General features: G+C 35.0%; 1 protein-coding gene across 1 annotated transcript in view; it reads right to left on the bottom strand.

Moving 5' to 3' along the window:
* Positions 1-868: 868 nt before the first annotated feature.
* HIF1A (hypoxia inducible factor 1 subunit alpha) overlaps positions 869-18,425 on the bottom strand; it is a 41,527-nt gene continuing 23,970 nt past the window's right edge. Inside the window, exons 5-15 of the mRNA XM_061180883.1 lie at positions 17,786-17,898; positions 16,640-16,842; positions 12,124-12,230; positions 10,831-10,978; positions 8,840-9,060; positions 7,934-8,220; positions 6,346-6,468; positions 5,809-6,233; positions 3,365-3,473; positions 2,679-2,805; positions 869-2,190 (exon numbers count right to left, since the gene is read on the bottom strand). Of these exons, the coding sequence (XP_061036866.1) occupies positions 2,039-2,190; positions 2,679-2,805; positions 3,365-3,473; positions 5,809-6,233; positions 6,346-6,468; positions 7,934-8,220; positions 8,840-9,060; positions 10,831-10,978; positions 12,124-12,230; positions 16,640-16,842; positions 17,786-17,898 (2,015 nt within the window). The 3' untranslated portion in view covers positions 869-2,038. The remainder of the gene's footprint in view (positions 2,191-2,678; positions 2,806-3,364; positions 3,474-5,808; positions 6,234-6,345; positions 6,469-7,933; positions 8,221-8,839; positions 9,061-10,830; positions 10,979-12,123; positions 12,231-16,639; positions 16,843-17,785; positions 17,899-18,425) is intronic.

The following is an 18,425-nucleotide window of genomic DNA, read 5'->3' as shown; positions in this document are numbered from 1 at the left end:
CAAAAACAAAGCAACGTTTTTCTAGTTTCATATTAGAGTCAGAAGACCTAAGTATAAATCTTTGGTCTGCCATTTATTACCTTTAAGGCTTGGACAAATCCTTTATCATTTGAGGTCTAAATTTCTTCATCTGTGAGTGACAATATTTTGGAAATCTTTAGAGCAGGGGTCCCCAACCCCCGGGCCACAAACCGGTACCAGTCCGTGGCCTGTTAGGAACCGGGCCCACAACAGGAGGTGAGCGGCAGGTGAGCGAGCAAAGCTTCATCTGTATTTACAGCTGCTCCCCATCGCTCGCATTACCGCCTGAGCTCCTCCTCCTGTCAGCATTATGGTGAGTTGCATAATTATTTCATTATATATTACAATTTAATAATAATAGAAATAAAGGGCACAATAAATGTAATGTGCTTGAATCGTCCGAAACCATCCCCCACCCCCCATCCGTGGAATAACTGTCTTCCACGAAACCGTTCCCTGGTGCCAAAAAGGTTGGGGACCGCTGCTTTAGAGGAACTTTCTAGCCCTTACAACATTATGTAACTATAATGTTCAGGATTTGCTTCATTCGTCCCATTCATATTAGAACATTAAAATTTTCTTTTACTTTAATAAATTAAAGGTTCATAAATGACAAGTTTCTTTTCTAAAAGTATACTTTTTACAGTGGAACGTTATGGTTTGTTATTATTTAACATTACATTTAGGGACACAGTATAACTTAAGGTGATGGCAATAAGATAAATGTAGAAATAAACAAGAGTAATGTAATATTCATAAAATACTTAAACTGTTGGTAAACAATACTATGAGTTGGAGGTGTTAAAGCAAATATTATTTTAACATAAAAGCTGATCAAAGGGGGCCTGGTCCACAGAAGATGTTTATTTGATGTAACAAAACAATACAGTTAGTGTTAGATCCAACCACAAAGAGCGAAAGGAATGAAAAATTTGTACAATGCACATAGAAAAACAAGATGTTTACTGTGACAACTATATATTTCTAAAATAATGCTTTTCTAAAATTACTCAATTATTGAAATCTATATGAAAACAGAATGATGTTAATAGCGACAAAGTGCATAAAACCAAACATCAAATTTTGAGCAAATTAACATACTAGGCAATTTTGCTAACAAAGCATGATTTTTTTCTTGTTCACAATCTGCTCAAAATACCTTTATACCAACAGGGTGGGCAGAACATTTAGGTTTAATATCAATTACACAATATTAGCATAAACTTCCACAACTACAGATAGGGTATTGTTTTCTTTTGAGCTGGCAAAGTGACTACAGAAACATCAGATCATTTCTCTGAATTGAGAATTTTATCCAAATAAATGCCACATACCTTCCAGATATATGCATATCTTTCTATATCATGTAAATGGCTTTACCCATTTAAATAATAAACCATACAAGCATTTAAGAATCATTATTATATGATTAACAATGTCATGTTCCAGGTTTAATAATTTCATAGGCCAAAAAAAATTTCTTCTTAAAAACTAGTTTTATAAATGCAGAATATATTGCATGAGTAACTGCTGGTATTTTTTTAAGAAAATATATTGTGCAATTGTGGCTACCATGTACTGCTGGCAAATCATTACTGTTTATGTAAAATGTGAAAAAACTGAGTAAAAATTTTTCAAACTCATCATGATGAAAGGTTACTTGCCCTCTTAAAAAAAAATTACATTGGCATCTTATTAAAAATAATTCGATAAGGGACAAACTCCCTAGCCCAAAATAAATAAATAAAAAGGTGCATTTTAAAAATGATGCTACTGCAATGCAATGGTTTAAATACCAAAGAACTGTGAAAATGTGCTGTGTGTGATCTGGCATTAAGGAACATACTAAAAAAGAGCATTAATGTAAATTAAGTAGAAAGGGGATCAAAATTGAACTAACCAAGTTTGTGCAGTATTTGTAGCCAGGCTTCTAAAATTAGATATAGAAAATATAAATAGACTGCTTTAGGTAATGAGCCACCAGTGTCCAAAAAAAGGAATGAGATTATGAAAAAGCTCAGTTAACTTGATCCAAAGCTCTGAGTAATTCTTCACCCTGCAGTAGGTTTCTGCTGCCTTGTACAGGAGCATTAACTTCACAATCATAACTGGTCAGCTGTGGTAATCCACTCTCATCCATTGATTGCCCCAGCAGTCTACACGCTAAATCTGAAAAACAAAGAGATACTTAAGTATTTATTCATCTAATCAATGAATATTATTAAACAGCCACTATGCACTAGGTATTGGGGAAAATAAGGCAAATAAGCGCTAGAAGGGTTTTAGTCTATTAGGCAAAACCACAATCGTGTAAACAAGAAAGTGCAAAAAAGTGTTACTGGTGCTATGTCACAAATGTTTAAAGGATACCTTGAAGGCACAAAGGCATGATAAACCAATTTAGAAAAAGGCATTAAAATGTGCAAGTTTCAGCTTCTATTCAATATTGATAGCACACAGACACAGATCAAAGATAATTACTAAAAATTCATAGTTCCATCTTGAAATAGCTATTACTGATCAAATAAAATGCAACCTTACTTTTTAATCCTGCTAAGGAGTGAAAATCAGTCTCACTTGGAGTAAAGCTCCTAAATAAAAGTTTCATATATTTTAATTCTCTTTGTGATGTTCAAGGGCAGAAAGAATAAACTAACCAGAGGGTATTAAAATAATTGTCTTTTGCTCCATTCCATTCTGTTCACTAGATTTGCATCCTTTTACGCGTTTCCAAGAAAGTGATGTAGTAGTTGCACGGTCATCTGGTTGCTGTAATAATGTTCCCTAAAAACAGTAAAGTTATTTCAATTTTACTATGTTGAATTTTTTTTAAGTCAAAAACTTTGAAATCAGTGTAAGTTTGCTAACAATATGTGGGCAAGATTCTTAAATACTGCCCTAAGTTATTTTAAATTCTTTTTCTTCATACTACTATGGTGAATTCATTTGCCGCTCATTATGACAGCTACGTGTGTAAATGCTTTCCAGTTAATTTGGTCTGAAAATATCAGTATGGATTATACCAGCACTGACTGTTCTGTGGGTAAGAAGGGAAAGTAACCTAAAGGGAAGAGAAAGAGACTTGGTGGTGATACTGGGTGTGGAATGAGGGGAGAACTATACTTACTCAAAATACATCTCTAGTGTTTGGAATTTTTACACCAAGACTGGATTCATTAAATGTTTGTATTTTTAAGAAAGAGTGTGTACAGGTGAAAAAAAACAATGTATAACTTCTGAAAATGTAACATTAGTATTTGGGAGATACAAGGAGTTACCTATATATCTAACTTAGAAATAGATATTAGGTAGAATAGAAAAGCAAACATACTGTCACACTTACAATTCCTACTGCTTGAAAAAGGGAACCATCATGTTCTATTTTTCGCTTTCTCTGAGCATTCTGCAAAGCTAGTATCTTTGGACTTAGTTCTTCCTCAGGAACAGCAGTTCTGAAAAATATTTTTTAATAAAAATATGGTTTTATTTATATAAAAAATATCCAGTTAGCTTTTTAAAAATGAGATATATAATGCCTATTTTCCAACATTAAGGAATATAATGTTATACATAAGAGAACCGTCCTGATTACTAAAGTTTATTACCTTGAAAGCCGAAGTTCATTTTTTAAAACAAAATTTCCTAAAATATGCATTTCCCTATTTAGAAAATAGAACTGAACAGAACTAAATTGATGTCAAAGAGTTAAATATTGGCCTTTCATCCCACCTAATACACAGATATTCTTGGGACTACTGTAATAAAAGATTAATTTCACATTTGTTTTACGCTTTCAGTTTATAAAACATTGCATGTTCATTAGTTCACTGTAGCTTCACTCCAATCCCCAAGATAATACAGGTAATACAATACACATTCTATAAATGAGAAACCTGAGGCCTGTTAGGTAACTTGCTCTGTTGCTAATTAGTTGCAGATATGGAAGTACACTGCAGGTCTCCTGATACCCAGTCTCCTTCCCAGTGATCCTCCCACTAAGCCATTTTGCCCTCAGTATTGATCTGGTTATCAAACTTGAACTATCTGCATCTAAAATTAATACTAAATAGTGAAGAACTGTTTTATGTGTCAAGTACATCGATTTTGTTATATCTGTTTCGCCTTTTCAAGAACCGCCCACCCACCCCCAACATAATCACAATAGCTCCTGCTGTCCCATCTAGTTGAGAATGGCATATGGGTAAGGGATGTACTACTCTAACGGCTCTCCTACATGCAGTCTTGTTCTGTATTTTTAAAAAATTCTATGAAACCGTCAATATATAGACAGGCAGATTTTAAAATTTTTATATAAATGTTATCTTTATTAAGCGTAACTCAGTCTATCATGTAAATATCATCTTAGTAGTAGTATTTTAATGGTTTATTTTTAATCTTTGCTCTAAAAGCTGCAAATTGTCTGGTTTACCATAGCACTTTGATTTTGCAAATTACCTAGAGAGGTAGTAAAGAAAAAGCCTCCATATAGTTCTGAAAGGTTAAGTTCATAAAGTGTTTAGTGCATACTATATTGGAACTAATGTAAAAAAAATTGCTAAAGTGACTAGATGTTTGTTGGACTTTGGTTTTGACAAGTACATAGTTATTCAGAAAACCAAATATCCCAAATATCCCATGGCTCTCTGTAGCGGTAACTGAAAATTACAGATCACTGCCAATTCTATTGCTATGTTCATTCTTCTCTCCATCCAATAACCATTTATTGAAGCAAGTGCTACATGTTAGGTACTGAGTTAAGTATTAGTAACACAGAAATGTCCGAGGCACTGTCACTGCCCAGAGGAGCTCTAAAGTCGGTTGGTGATAATAGTAAAACAATAATGTTAAATACTTATTTGTTAATCTAAAGCCCTAAGATCTTTTCCTAGCTCTGGGAAAAGGCCTCTCCTAGCATTCTAGGTCAAAGCAGTGATGCAGGGCAGGAGAAAAAAGCCATAAGCTCTGGCTATGGCAGTGCTTTTTCCTATTGCTATTGCTATCTGACTCAGTCTAGGCACTGTAGAGGAATCATTCCTCTCCTCCACACACTGCTCCACTGACTTGTCTCCTCTGACTACAGCCTCAAATTTTAAATGTGTCAAATCCTATTACAAATTATACACAAAAATTTTAACTTAAAATTTGGATAGTGTCCATATGTTTGCTCAAACTAGCTCCATAGAAGCAATGCCATGACACATGCTTAGATTCCTGTTACAGCTTTTAAAAACCTATTTAACCTATGATATAGCTAGTGTTCTATAAATAAAAAGGAAAAATAAAAGCAATTATAACTATACATAAATTTTTTTAAAATGCTTATAAATATCTATATTGAATACTGAGGACTGAAGACCATCAAGTTCAATTTGGATTGGAGAACTGGAAATACCCTTAAGTTGGAAAGGCTTTTTTTCGGGTAAGCTTAAAAAGAGCTCCAAGCTATGGAGGCAAGTAAGGATAGTTAACGAGTCTGATTTAAGCAATTACAAGAAACTGGGCCAATTTTTGTACATTTACAGAACTTACTGGCTGGATTTTATTTTTAGAGGTATTAGAAGACCCTTCTACTCCTACATTTAGATAAGTGATATGACTATAAAGTAATACACAAGCTAATTTAGAAATGGTTTTTTGAGTGCTTGTTTTAAGTTCAGAATTTGTACGTCAATTTTATGTTCCTTAAAGCATATATATCAGAAGGTTTGCTACATTTAGAAATAATTTACCATCATACATGTTTCCTCAAAAATAACAAACTATAACTTTAACGTTACATATAAATACCTTTGACTCAAAGCGACAGATAACACATTAGGGCTTCTTGGATGAGATTTTTCTGTCTGTTCTATGACTCCTTTTCCTGCTCTGTTTGGTGAGGCTGTCCGACTTCCAGTGTCACTATATGGTGATGTTGTGGCACAAGTAGTTTCTTTAGGTACGTGGGGAGGAGATGGAAATGCAATCAATATTTTAATATCTTCCATACCATCTTTTGTCACTGTTTTTAATTCATCAGTGGTGGCTGTGGTAGTGTTGGTGGTTATAGGAGGTTCCTGCATTTGAGTCGGCTGGAATACTGTAATTGTGCTCGCACTTTGAGGAGTAGTAGAACTGCTTTCCAATGGTGACAACTGGTCGAAGGAACGTAACTGGAAGTCATCATCCATTGGGATATAAGGAGCTAACATCTCCAAGTCTAAATCAGTGTCCTTTAAAACAACAAATACATGAGTTTTTACAATGGCCACACCATATAAAAGAAAAACAAGTTAAACCCAAAGCCAGTTTTGAATAATATATATAATAAACAAGTTCATATACCTGAGTGGAAAATGGATTCTTTGCTTCCGTGTCTTCAGCAAAAAGTTTCTCTACCAATTCCAACTTGAATTCATTGACCATATCACTATCCACATCAAAACAATATTCACTGGGACTGTTAGGCTGTAAAAAGAATTAACATATTTACTTTTCCCTGAAGAAGCTTACATAAATGTTTTGCTAGTTGTTAGAATGTGCAAACCTAACCTCAGAGAATACACAACAAAGTCTGTCTCTTCTATCAAATTTGATCTAACTAGTGAGAAATGAGATTTTTGAGCTTACATTTATAATTCTGTCAATACATCCATTTCTAACTGTATGTAATATAACAGCATTTATAAGATTAAAAGATGCATTTATCCGCTTATTCTAAAGAATAAAACTCACCTAATAATTCAACTCCCATATGGTACCTAACTGGCCAATAACCAGATGATATACTCACTGGAATCTAGCTGTGTACTGAGAGGCCATACTGCTGTGGTGATCTACCTAAAAATCTCACAGCTACTCTGGGGGGCAGGCGAGGATAGGGCTGGAGACTTAAGTTCTTTACTTGTATTCACCTTAATGAATGCAGTACTAGTTTAGTTTTCAGCAAGAATTCTAACCAAAAAACTATAGCTATGTATTCTAAGCATAAACTTTTGCTTCCCTCATCTTAACATTTTTGTTAGATTTACTTTTTATGGATTAAAAACAAAATGACTCGAACATTTTTGTGCTAGGCAAACTGAGCAACCAGAGAATAGGATATATTCTCTAGAAGCCTATGAGATGTCAAATCTCCTACTTTTAGCTTGCCAGTTTGAGTCAGTAAATATTTAATGTAAAATAATATACCACTTTTTTTAGGCTTATTTGAGCCTCATTTATCAAGTCGTAATATTCAAATCTGAGCTGCCATACTCATGAGCATGTTTTTAGACATAGGAAGCTCTGAAATCAAATCATTCTACATTGAGAAATAGAGCCCTATATGATACCTTCAGTCTTGGCCCAGCCTAGCCCTTAAAGACTATTTTTATTCTGTTTACAGGAAAACTAATATCAAGACAGAACTTGAATTAAAAAGTTACTAAGTATTTTTTCTGGGTAAGACTTGGTATTTTCATGTTACTCTTATCCAGAATGTCAAAATAGTGATGGAAATTGTACTAAATTGGGCAAAGAGCTTAGAGTCCTTTCCCTTTTAAGCCTTGCTAATAATAAGCCCTTTGCCACTGGATAATTCTCCAACTCAAAGGGTAATATGAATGGGCTTAGATCAATCATAGGCACACAGTATTGTTCTCTGTGGATGTCTAAGTTCAAGACTTTTTTTGTCCTACTGATATAAATACAAAGAGGAGCAACATATGTTTTACCTTTTGCCTTATGTTAAGGCAGCTCATTCCCATGTTCCTGACTGTCTCTGAGCCTAAAACATGGACTGAGGTCTAAGTCAGGCATAGCTTTTGTAGTAATTTTAAAAGTGCTAAAATTCATAGAAACAAAACTATGACATGTGGTTTAAATTTACATATATATCTCTAAACATTAAAATCTGTAAGTTATCCTTTTCTTGTTATATCATGACACCTACCTCAGGTGAACTTTGTCTGGTGCTTCCATCAGAAGGACTAGCTGGCTGATCTTGAATCTGGGGCATGGTGAAAGAAAGTTCCAGTGACTCTGGATTTGGTTCTAACTTTAATGCAACTTCCTGATTGAGTGCAGGGTCAGCACTACTTCTAAGTGGCTTTGGAGTTTCAGAGGCAGGTAATGGAGACATTGCCAAATTTATATTCTGTAATTTCTCATTGGATGAAGGGAGCATTACATCATTATACAATGGAACTTCCTCAAGTTGTTGGTCATCAGTTTCTGTGTCTGTAGGGGAAAAAATTAGTCAATTTAAAGACTATCTAGATTTCAACATATACAGAAATGTATGCCCCCTTTTACAAAAGGTTTATCTAGTTCACTCAAGTAACAAAAATGTTACCAAATTTTACTTAATCCGAAAGTCTGCAGATATTATGGTATAACCATAAGTCTGAGTTATCTTTCCAATCCACTACTGACAACTTCTATAATCTATATAGCATAAAAACCCCTTCAATTCCAACCTTTTCATACCTTTTATTCATTAAAATTTAACCTAGTTTGAAATTACAGTTTTCTTTTTCAATGTTTGATATTCTGGTATGACTGCTTATTTATCCTTTAATGCAACTTATGCCTACTGCAGTATAACTGCTAACTTGTGAAAAAATATGACAGTAGGCTATAGAAATAGCAGAGCTTATTAAAAGTGAACAATTAAAAGTGGGAAGAAGAAATACCTTAAAAACACTTCGAAGCACAATTTCCAACAATGTGCAAAAGCAGGAATGCTGAGAAATTACAGGGGCAAAGACCACAATGTCCAAATGATTACCAACAAAAAATGTTCAAGTTTAGGCAATTAACATAGTTTAGGCAATTAACAAAATAACTAAAGACCCACCATTGCTGCCAAAATCTAAAGATATGATTGTGTCTCCAGCAGCTGGGGCCAGCAAAGTTAAAGCATCAGGTTCCTTCTTAAGTTTATCAAAGAGACTACTTGTATCTTCTGATTCAACTTTGGTGAATAGCTGAGTCATTTTCATGTCTGAAGATTCAACTGGTTTGAGGACACATTCTGTTTGTTGAAGGGAGAAAATCAAGTCGTGCTGAATAATACCACTGTCAAAAAAGAGAGATTAGTAATTCTTAAATGAGCACTTGACACAATGTGGGGGGGAGAAGGACTGAAATGGCCTTGCCTCTCAAAAAAATTCAAAATTCTGTTTTATGGAAAGGAACATTTTAAGATGCCTTAAAACATCTCTCATGCCTACCTGGTCATATTCAGGGTTTAAAATACCAATATGAAATAAAGACCTATTAAAATTCACAATACAAGATAATTCAAGTATTTGACTAATTTCAATTCAGAAACTTCAGCTATTCCTTTGAGAAGATTGGTGGTGACAAAGAAATGTAACAGTCAAGTACATGTAGGACAATAAACAGATCTTTTGTGCCCACATGTAAGGATATTGGCACAGAACTCTTTGACATTCATATATGAAGCATGACCTAAGGATGGCCCTAGAATATAAAGATATATAAATGACGAAGGTCCTTCTAAGAGGGGCACTGTTTGTTCCTTGTTGGTAAGAAAATGATCTGGTGATACCACCTACAGGATAGAGTTGAAGAGAGATGATGAACAACAGCTCCATCTTCATGTTTGGCTTAATTTTATTGCTCCTTTAATCAACAAACATTAAGTGTTTACTATGTGAAATGAACTGAGGATACAAAGTTTAAAATGTCTAACCCTTGCCCTCGGGAAGTTTAAAACCCATTGTGAAAGTATGTGTGCAAACAACTGAAATACAAAGTGATAGTTGCTAAAATGGAGAAGGTTTGTGTCACAGAGGCCAGTAAGCTGAAACTTGGACTCAAGTAGGATTTGTTAGGCAGACTGGGATAGGGGAAAAGAAGGACATTCCAAGTGGGTGATTCTTATATAATGGGAAGGTCACAAAAGAACTCTTTTGCCTAATTTTAAAACATTAAAGGATGGTGTCAGAAGTGGCAAAAATAAAAACCAAATGATGAAAGTCTTCCTAAGAGAGGTGGCCACAGATTTTAGAAAGAAGGCTAAATCTACAAAAGCATGGGAGTACAGAAAATAATAACAAATGATGCTACGCAAGTAGGCAAGGGTTTATCTTGGGGGTGATAAAGGGATCTTTAAAACAACTCTAAGGAAAATGAGATGATCAGATATCCATGCAAGAAAACTCAGCCTGGTGGTAATGTAGAAGATGGACTAGAAGTGGGCATTTGCTTACTGAAATAGATCAAATGAAAGATTAGTTTATGATACCCATAATATTCACAAACCAATCAACTAAGAGAAGAGTTCATGAATACACACGAGCCATGTGTCACACATACAGCCTTTTACAGTAATTTCACATAGAATTTCACTTAATCCTCATTTTAACCTTTTGAGGCAAGTATTCCTAAATGGATGAAATTCAGAGAAATGAGGAGACTTCCCCAAGTCATGGAGCTAATAAGGGACAGAGGTATGATACAAACCTAACTATCCAGGGCCAGAATTCTTCTTATAAAAATAACATAGCTGCCTTGAGATAGTTTATGCTGATAGCTATATGACTAGAACAAACTAATCCATAGGAGATCTGGTATTTTTTTCAAGGTCTTTTAAAAAATGGGAATAAAAAGGATGGGGATGAATAGCTACTGATGGTAATTAGTGGAATCACTAAAATAGCTGGCCTAGAAACTCAGGTCAGAGTACTGAAAACCATAATTAGGTAGAAATGTGAAAATAAAATAAAATTCAGTGAACATTTATAATCTTTCTATAAAAGAAAAGAGAGTATTCAAAGACTTACTACTTGCTCCCCCCAAATATTTATTTTCCAAGCTTACCTCACAACATAATTTACACAAACAATGCACTGTGGTTGAGAGTTCTTAGTGTTATATATGACAGTTGCTTGAGTTTCAACCCAGACATAGCCACCTCTTTTGGCAAGCATCCTGTACTGTCCTGTGGTGACTTGTCCTTTAGTAAACACTAGGAGTGAAAAGGAAAAGAGTCATGTAGAGAAAATAACTTTGAATTTTTAATCGAATGAATAGATGCTGAATGTTGATCATTGTTTTAGAAAAAAGGAGAAATGTTTATTTTAATAGAACCAGTTTTAACTGTTTAAATTGAGAGACAGAGAAAACACCCCAGGATAGCTGAAAATGTACCTATTTCATTCTTCTAATCCCCCAAATAAACTCCTTTCCTGCCAACCTTCACTTTAAATAAGATGAAAGCCAGGAATGAGGGACAGCAGTGACTAAAATTCCTTTAACTACTTACATGTTGAAAGTATCAGAAAACAGAGTGAAAAACCCTGACTCCACAGAGAACATTCAACAAAGTGGCACTGCTATCATTCCCTTAAATTCCTGCTGTAGTTTCCAGAGAACCAAAGATGCTTCAAATAGATGTGCTAGCATATTTGAATCTCAGTTGATATCATGCTGAAGTTTTCTGGCAATTTAGGCAATCTTAATTATTGATTTGGGAGAAAGTACTAGATAAATAGTAACGATGATATCATCATGAGTATTGGGACCCTGACTGTGGACTTAGGCCCATTTTGCAGTTCAAGGCTAATCATGCTAACTCAGTGACATTCAGGCATTGCCCAATCACACTGGGAAGTCATGTTTAGGTACAGATTAAACAGGCAAGTGAGAAATTCCAAAGTTTTACTTATCATGGGATCCTCAAGTAACATTCATATGAGTAAAACTGAGCATTATGTCTTACGTCAAGTGTACCTGTTTCCACTAACTAGTGCATGGTGTTGATCATATTCGCATTCATTGATTCACTGAACAGTTATTTTCTCAGTGCATTCTTTGTGCTAACTGTTCTGAATACTTAGGTATGAATTCTGAAAATGATGCTATATTCTATGATACATATTTTTTAGTTTTTGTAAAATGCCAGGGTAGTTTTATATATCATTAAATGATTCTGCTTTAACTGGTATTGGTTATAATAAATACAAAACAAAGATTTAATGACCCAGATCACTTATGAAGAGGTTTATTAAAATGTGTGGTCTAGGAAGACTGGTTAATTTTAACCAAAAAGTTAGATATATAACCAAACAGTAGAAATTGCAAGAGTTAAATAATTAGAATATCTATACTTACTATCATGATGAGTTTTGGTCAGATGATCGGAGTCCAAAGCATGATAATATTCATAAATTGAGCGGCCCAAAAGTTCTTCTGGCTCGTATCCCATCAACTCTGTAATTCTGTTAAATAAAAAAATGTAAGTAAGAATAAAAATGACAGAAACTAACTAATGAAGAACATTTTGCTTCTCCAGAGTAACTGATATGCCTTGATCTTATGGACAATTGAATTTTCAAAAATAAAGAGCATTCTTCTTTCTTTAGATAAACTTATATCTCACCTTTAGTAACTCTACAGTTACTAAATGCAGCACCATGCATTTCTTTAAGCCCTAAGGGTTCATCCTGCTATTTAACCCTTTTATCTCCTTGTTACCTATTTTTATCATATTTTATTGTACACACTTTTGGTAATAAGACAGTTAATGTAATAGATAGATATGAAGGACTGCTAAATTAAATGATAAAAGCTTTATAAGTAGTTAATGACATTTGATTTAAATTATAGACTAAACCCAAAACATTATTCTACCATAAAACCAGATTCTTTTTGTGTGTGTGTATACAAAATCAGATTCTTTTTATAACAGTTCCTCTAGGCAAGGCTTCACACTTTGGGGGTTCAATATCTACTACAAAATTTTAATATAGGAACTAAATAAATTCATATTATGTTGGTTTGGGGAGATACTCTTGTACTTAGTTTTTGAAATTACATAAAATTATAGGAATTCATTTCAGATGAAGCAGTGATATCAAACTGAAAATGAATTGGAAAATAATCCATTTACCCATTCTGGTTCCCTGGCAGTTCCTTTAGAACAGAGACTAGATCTTTATGACTTTCTCTAACCACAGTCTGAAATGGAGCCCATTTCATGAGAAAGAGAAAGCTGTCTTCTTAGCACCATGCTAAACAGAAATATTCTCTCCTTTTCTGGGAGCAAAACATGAGTTAAGTTCTTTGATTTCTCAGACTTTAGAATTCAAAGGACTTTCTAACTGAGGCACAAGCAAAAGTTATATAATGCACTGTATCCAAAAAACCAGCTAACTCCAGAAAACACACAGGGGAGATATCCTTCTCCTAAAAAATGTATAAAAGTACTACTCTTTGTGTTGTCACACCTTAAGGCAAGATCTGCCATAGTTTATTCCAAAATAAATAAACAGATAAATAGCTGATTTGTATAAAAACAAAAACTAAATGAAACTAAGCCAAAATCCAGAATTCTTTACTAAGGGATATCTCTAAACACATCTACACTAGGTGGCAGCATTACAAAGGAAACTACTGTTAAAAAAAAAAAAATCCTATTTCTTTAAATTATGCTTTAAAAATGATTTTAATTGGTCTCATATAGGTTATATGTTTGAATAAAACTCTCATGGAATTAAATTTTTTTCATTATTTAAACCTTTATATTCCCATATGTGCCTGGCGTTGTTCTAGATGTGAAAATGCAAAGGCAAAACTCAAAGCATGGTGAATTTTCTGGTGCACTTACCACAGTACTTATGAAATTATGTGGCAAGTGCAGTGATAGGAATCTTGCAGGAATCAGAGGAACCAGCCCTATCCATGATAAGGAATGGTGGGGGTGAGGGACAGCTTCTTATAGGAGACTTATGAGTTGAGTATAAAAGAGAGTCAGAGAGCAAAACCATTTCGGGAAGAAGGTACACTACAAGCAAAGCCAGAGATGAGAAAATGGTCGACCCTGTACAGGCAACAAAGACTCTGATGTGGTTCGCAGGGGCAAGTGGGGAGGTGAGGCTGGAGAGGTAGGCAGGAGGATCAGATTAACGAGAGCTTTGGTGTATCACGTTAAGGAGCTCTGATTTAATCAGATGTCAATCAGTGCTTCTCAATCTGAGCTGAGGTACGTCTATCACTAAAATATAAACATCAAAATATAAACAGCATTATTTTCCTAGAAGGTCAATTGTATTCATATTTGAGGGAGAAAGGTCAAGATAATTTAACGTTAGAGAATTACATAGCTTTTTGTACCAAAAAGGGGAGGAGTGATCCAGAAAGTTTAATCAAGAAGTGTTTTTAATGGACTAGGAAACCTGTAATCTAAAGCAACTATGCAGTACAGGATTCATTTGTTCTAAATATCATGGGGCGGGAATTAAACTTCATTTCTACTTTAGTGCCAGTTGTCGTGCCACAAACATAGTAAATGCTCAAATGTTTGAATGATTATAAGTGGAAATTAGTATAATAAATAATAGCCATTTGTGGGACATTTTGGATATAAGAAGTTTGATATTCTCAAAATTGAGTAAAATTTTTTCTATATCTTGGTTCTTAGGGGTTATAGCTGTGAGAAGTTCCTAGAAAGAGCTCTAACCAGAAAACAACAATCTCCTGGTCAGACTCAAAACCTTACTTGGTTGGTCTCTAAGCAGGCTGCCTTTACCCCTCTGTCACGACCATTTTGCTAATTTTCTAATATAACCAGAAGGGGAATGCCACTCCCTTTCTTGTTTTCTCATTGTAGCTCCATCACTTTTCTTTCTCCCCAGCCCACCCCTATACTTCATACTGAGTTCAAAAAATAAAAAATAACTCCTAAAAAAACGATGGGCCATCTCTGTTCTATCATACATTGACATAAATACAGGCAGTAAACACCATAAAATACTTCTTAGCTCTTTTGTCTTCATTTTTCTTAAAGCTAACCCCAGTGGTGAAGCGGTCACTATGCGTACTAGGCACTCAACAAACTCCTTACAACAGCCTTTTGAAGCATGACCCTTATTTAACAGATAAGGAACACGAGGTTTAGAACAGTTAAGTTCTAACACCCAGGCCACACTATAAGTACCAGGACTGCAAGCCAGGACTGAATCAAGAATTATGTGATTCCAAAGCCAGTGCTCTGTCACATTTTCTTGTCCAGTAGGGCTGGGGCTTCTTATCCACTTCATGTTAGAGCTAAGGGCTTCAAATCGGTTTTCTCACATAATGTTCAAGTTGAAGATAATACATATACATGTATTATACTCTAAACAAACTGATGCTCAAAGAAAAGTAGTAATGTGTCTAAGATCATCTGGATATAGGCAACAAAGTCAGGATTTAGTAGTCTGGGTACAGAACCTATGGCTTCAGCCACTGTGTTACACAGTCTTATAGTAAAAAATGGGACAACCAAGCAAATAATTACAAAAGCTGAAAAAAGGCTATGACAGAATATGTACAAGGAACGGTAGTATTTTAAAGAAACAAGGAAAGCTCTACAAGTAGATGCAGTAGGTGGCTCTTGGAAGCTAAGTACATGTTTGGAGTTGAGGAAACCATCATTGCACTAAGACAATAAAAACAGCATGTGGAGTTCTCTGGCTGTAGGGTGTTGGGGGCCACATCAGAAGGGGTCTTCCCCTCCTCCTGATTAATTTGGAGAAGTCAGCAGGGGCCAGATCATGAATATTTTTGCTTGCCATGCTAAGAAGTTTAGATTTATTACATAGGTCTGTTTTTCTTTCAGCTTTTCAAAATGTATGTCTTCTTTTGATAAATAAAAATCTCCTGCTCTTATAATATTTTTTATAAACAAAAGTTTGTGTGTGAAGATGAAGGGAAGCAACTGAGGCATTTTCACATGACATGATATGATTTTCACATTAGGAAGTCCACTTCTTGGAAACCTGGATGAGATTAAAAGGGCACAAATCTGTTGGCAGAGATGCAGTTAGGACACTATGGCAACAGTTCAAGCCAAAGGTAATAATAAGCTGAAGAACTCAATGGCAGGAAAGCAAGAGTGGAAGGAGGGAATGGATCAGGAGATATATGTAGATAGATGTAGATAGATGTAAATCTATTAAGATTTAGGAACCAACTGAGTGTAGATAATGAAAGCAAAAGAAAAGTTAAGGATGACTTCCCAATGTTTGCTGGAGTCATGTGTCTACAGTGGTATATTAATCGTGATAGGCACTAAAAGAGGAAAAGCTGTTTTTGAAGTTGTTGTTTAGGGGTAGGAGTGTTTCAGTCAAGTACAGAAATATTTAGTTTATAATACAGAAGAATATCCAGATAAAAATATCAAATTGGCAATTAAATGGAAATAGTTATGAATAGAAATTTGAGAAACAGCAATAGAAACCATGGGCAAGGATGAAGCTGCTCAGGAAAAATATGCAGGATGAGGAGATGACCAAAGACTTTCCTTTCTAATCCACAAACAGAAGTAATCCTTCCTCAAATTATGCACTGTATGTCTCTGAAATATATTTGTTTTTTCTTTAAATAAATTAGAACCCCTAAAGGAAAAAGACCTCATCTTAATAATGTCTGGATAGCACCTGCTAGAGTAAGTATGTATGGTACATAGTAAATGTGCAATAAATGTGGCTGAATTAATCTATAAAGTTAATTTTACTAAATTCTAGGATATATGGTTGTATTCAACTTAAGTGGAAGAAAGCATACATAGTCTTTATTACAGTTAATAGTTAAAAAAAGTTCTGTGGACTAATTAAAAATTTCAAGTTATATTTTATATTTCATTTACCTTTCATCACAATAAGAAAACTTCATATCCAGACTGTGACGACTGAGAAACGTCTTGCTGTCTAAAGGAATTTCAATATTTGATGGATGAGGAATGGGTTCACAAATCAGCACCAAGCACGTCATAGGTGGTTTCTTATACCCACACTGAGATTGGTTACTGTTGGTATCATATACATGAATATGGCCTGTGCAGTGAAGTACCTATGTATGAAGAAAAACAAAGCAGTTTTTAAAAAAATTTATGCTAGTATAAAACAAAATGCAGAGACAGTTGAGTCTGACGTGGAAGTAAGCTTTGATAAAATTTACTGTCATTAGTAGATTACTACAATACATTTTTGAAAATCAATAAATGTTTTCCCTACAACACCACCCATGACCTACTCCTCAGGCACCATAAGATTACTCTTTAAAAAAATTTGCCTTCATACAAATCTGAGCTGATTTTTCACTTATCTGGTCACTGTTTGATGGTTATTTCTTGATCTGATGACTGTGTTTCAACACTGAGCAAAGAAATGATACAACAATGAATAGAAAATTAATCTCTATCAAGATTCAAACACTGGGTGGTTGGCAAAGCCAGTAGTGTCACAATGCACATAACTTAAGTTCATGCCTCAAACTGGTGAATTACTACACTGTTTGGATGTTAAATCTATAAATGCCAAGGAACAGTAAGTTTTTCCCTCATAGTTCTAATAGTGTCTTAATTTTATTTATTTATTTATTTATTTTTGGCCACACTGGGTCTTCGTTGCTGCGCACGGGCTTTCTCTAGTTGTGGCGAGTGGGGGCTACTCTTCGTTGCGGTGCGCAGGCTTCTCATTGCGGTGGCTTCTCTTGTTGCAGAGCACAGGCTCTAGGCATGCAGGCTTCAGTAGTTGTGGCACATGGGCTCAGTAGTTGCGGCTCACAGGCTCTAGAGCGCAGGCTCAGTAGTCGTGGCACACGGGCTTAGTTGCTCCGCGGTATGTGGGATCTTCCCAGACCAGGGCTCGAACCCGTGTCCCCTGCATTGGCAGGCGGATTCTTAACCACTGCGCCATCAGGGAAGTCCTCTAATGCTGTCTTAATACTAGAAATGTCAAGATGTATTAATTTATCTATAAATCAAGTGCATTCACAGATCATTTTTACTTACTTTCCATGTTGCAGACTTTATGTTCATAGTTCTCCCCCGGCTAGTTAGGGTACACTTCATTCTGAGAAAAAAGCTCCGCTGTGTATTTTGCTCTTTACCCTTTTTCACAAGGCCTAATGAAAACATGAAATAAAGTTAAAAAACATAATTAAACACACAAATTTATTACAGTAAGAGTAGCACAGTCCCCAGCACCTAGGTGCTATTCAATGAAAAGTGTCAACATGAGCACAACTGCTTTGCGCATTCCAACACACCCAAGGGATTTAACACACTTCTAGTAAGTAATGGGTTCACAGTAGTAGTGATTCCCTGAGTTGGTGAGATGAGAATCCATATTTGGGATAGCACCTAATCATTTCACATTCAAGCCAGTAAGGTTGGTCAAATTACAAAGAAATATAAACTTGGTATGAATTTGCCCTGTAACTGTGTTATCAGTGTACAAAGCCCACCCAAAAAAAGAACTTCAGCAAACTCCTCCAAACTTTTACTAGATGTGCTAGCTCAATTTATAATAAATATTCTGTATATTTATAGAACTTTTGAAACAGAAAATTTCTTTTCAATAGCAAGTAACATTTTTATATATCTGATTTTTCTTAAATCTTCCTGTAAAGCAAGCAGGAAATTATCTCTA

This window comes from Eubalaena glacialis, chromosome 2 (assembly GCF_028564815.1).
Source record: "Eubalaena glacialis isolate mEubGla1 chromosome 2, mEubGla1.1.hap2.+ XY, whole genome shotgun sequence".
NCBI classification, from domain to species: domain Eukaryota; kingdom Metazoa; phylum Chordata; class Mammalia; order Artiodactyla; family Balaenidae; genus Eubalaena; species Eubalaena glacialis.
Note: the sequence above shows the minus strand (reverse complement) of the source record. Positions and strands in the feature narration are given on the sequence as shown.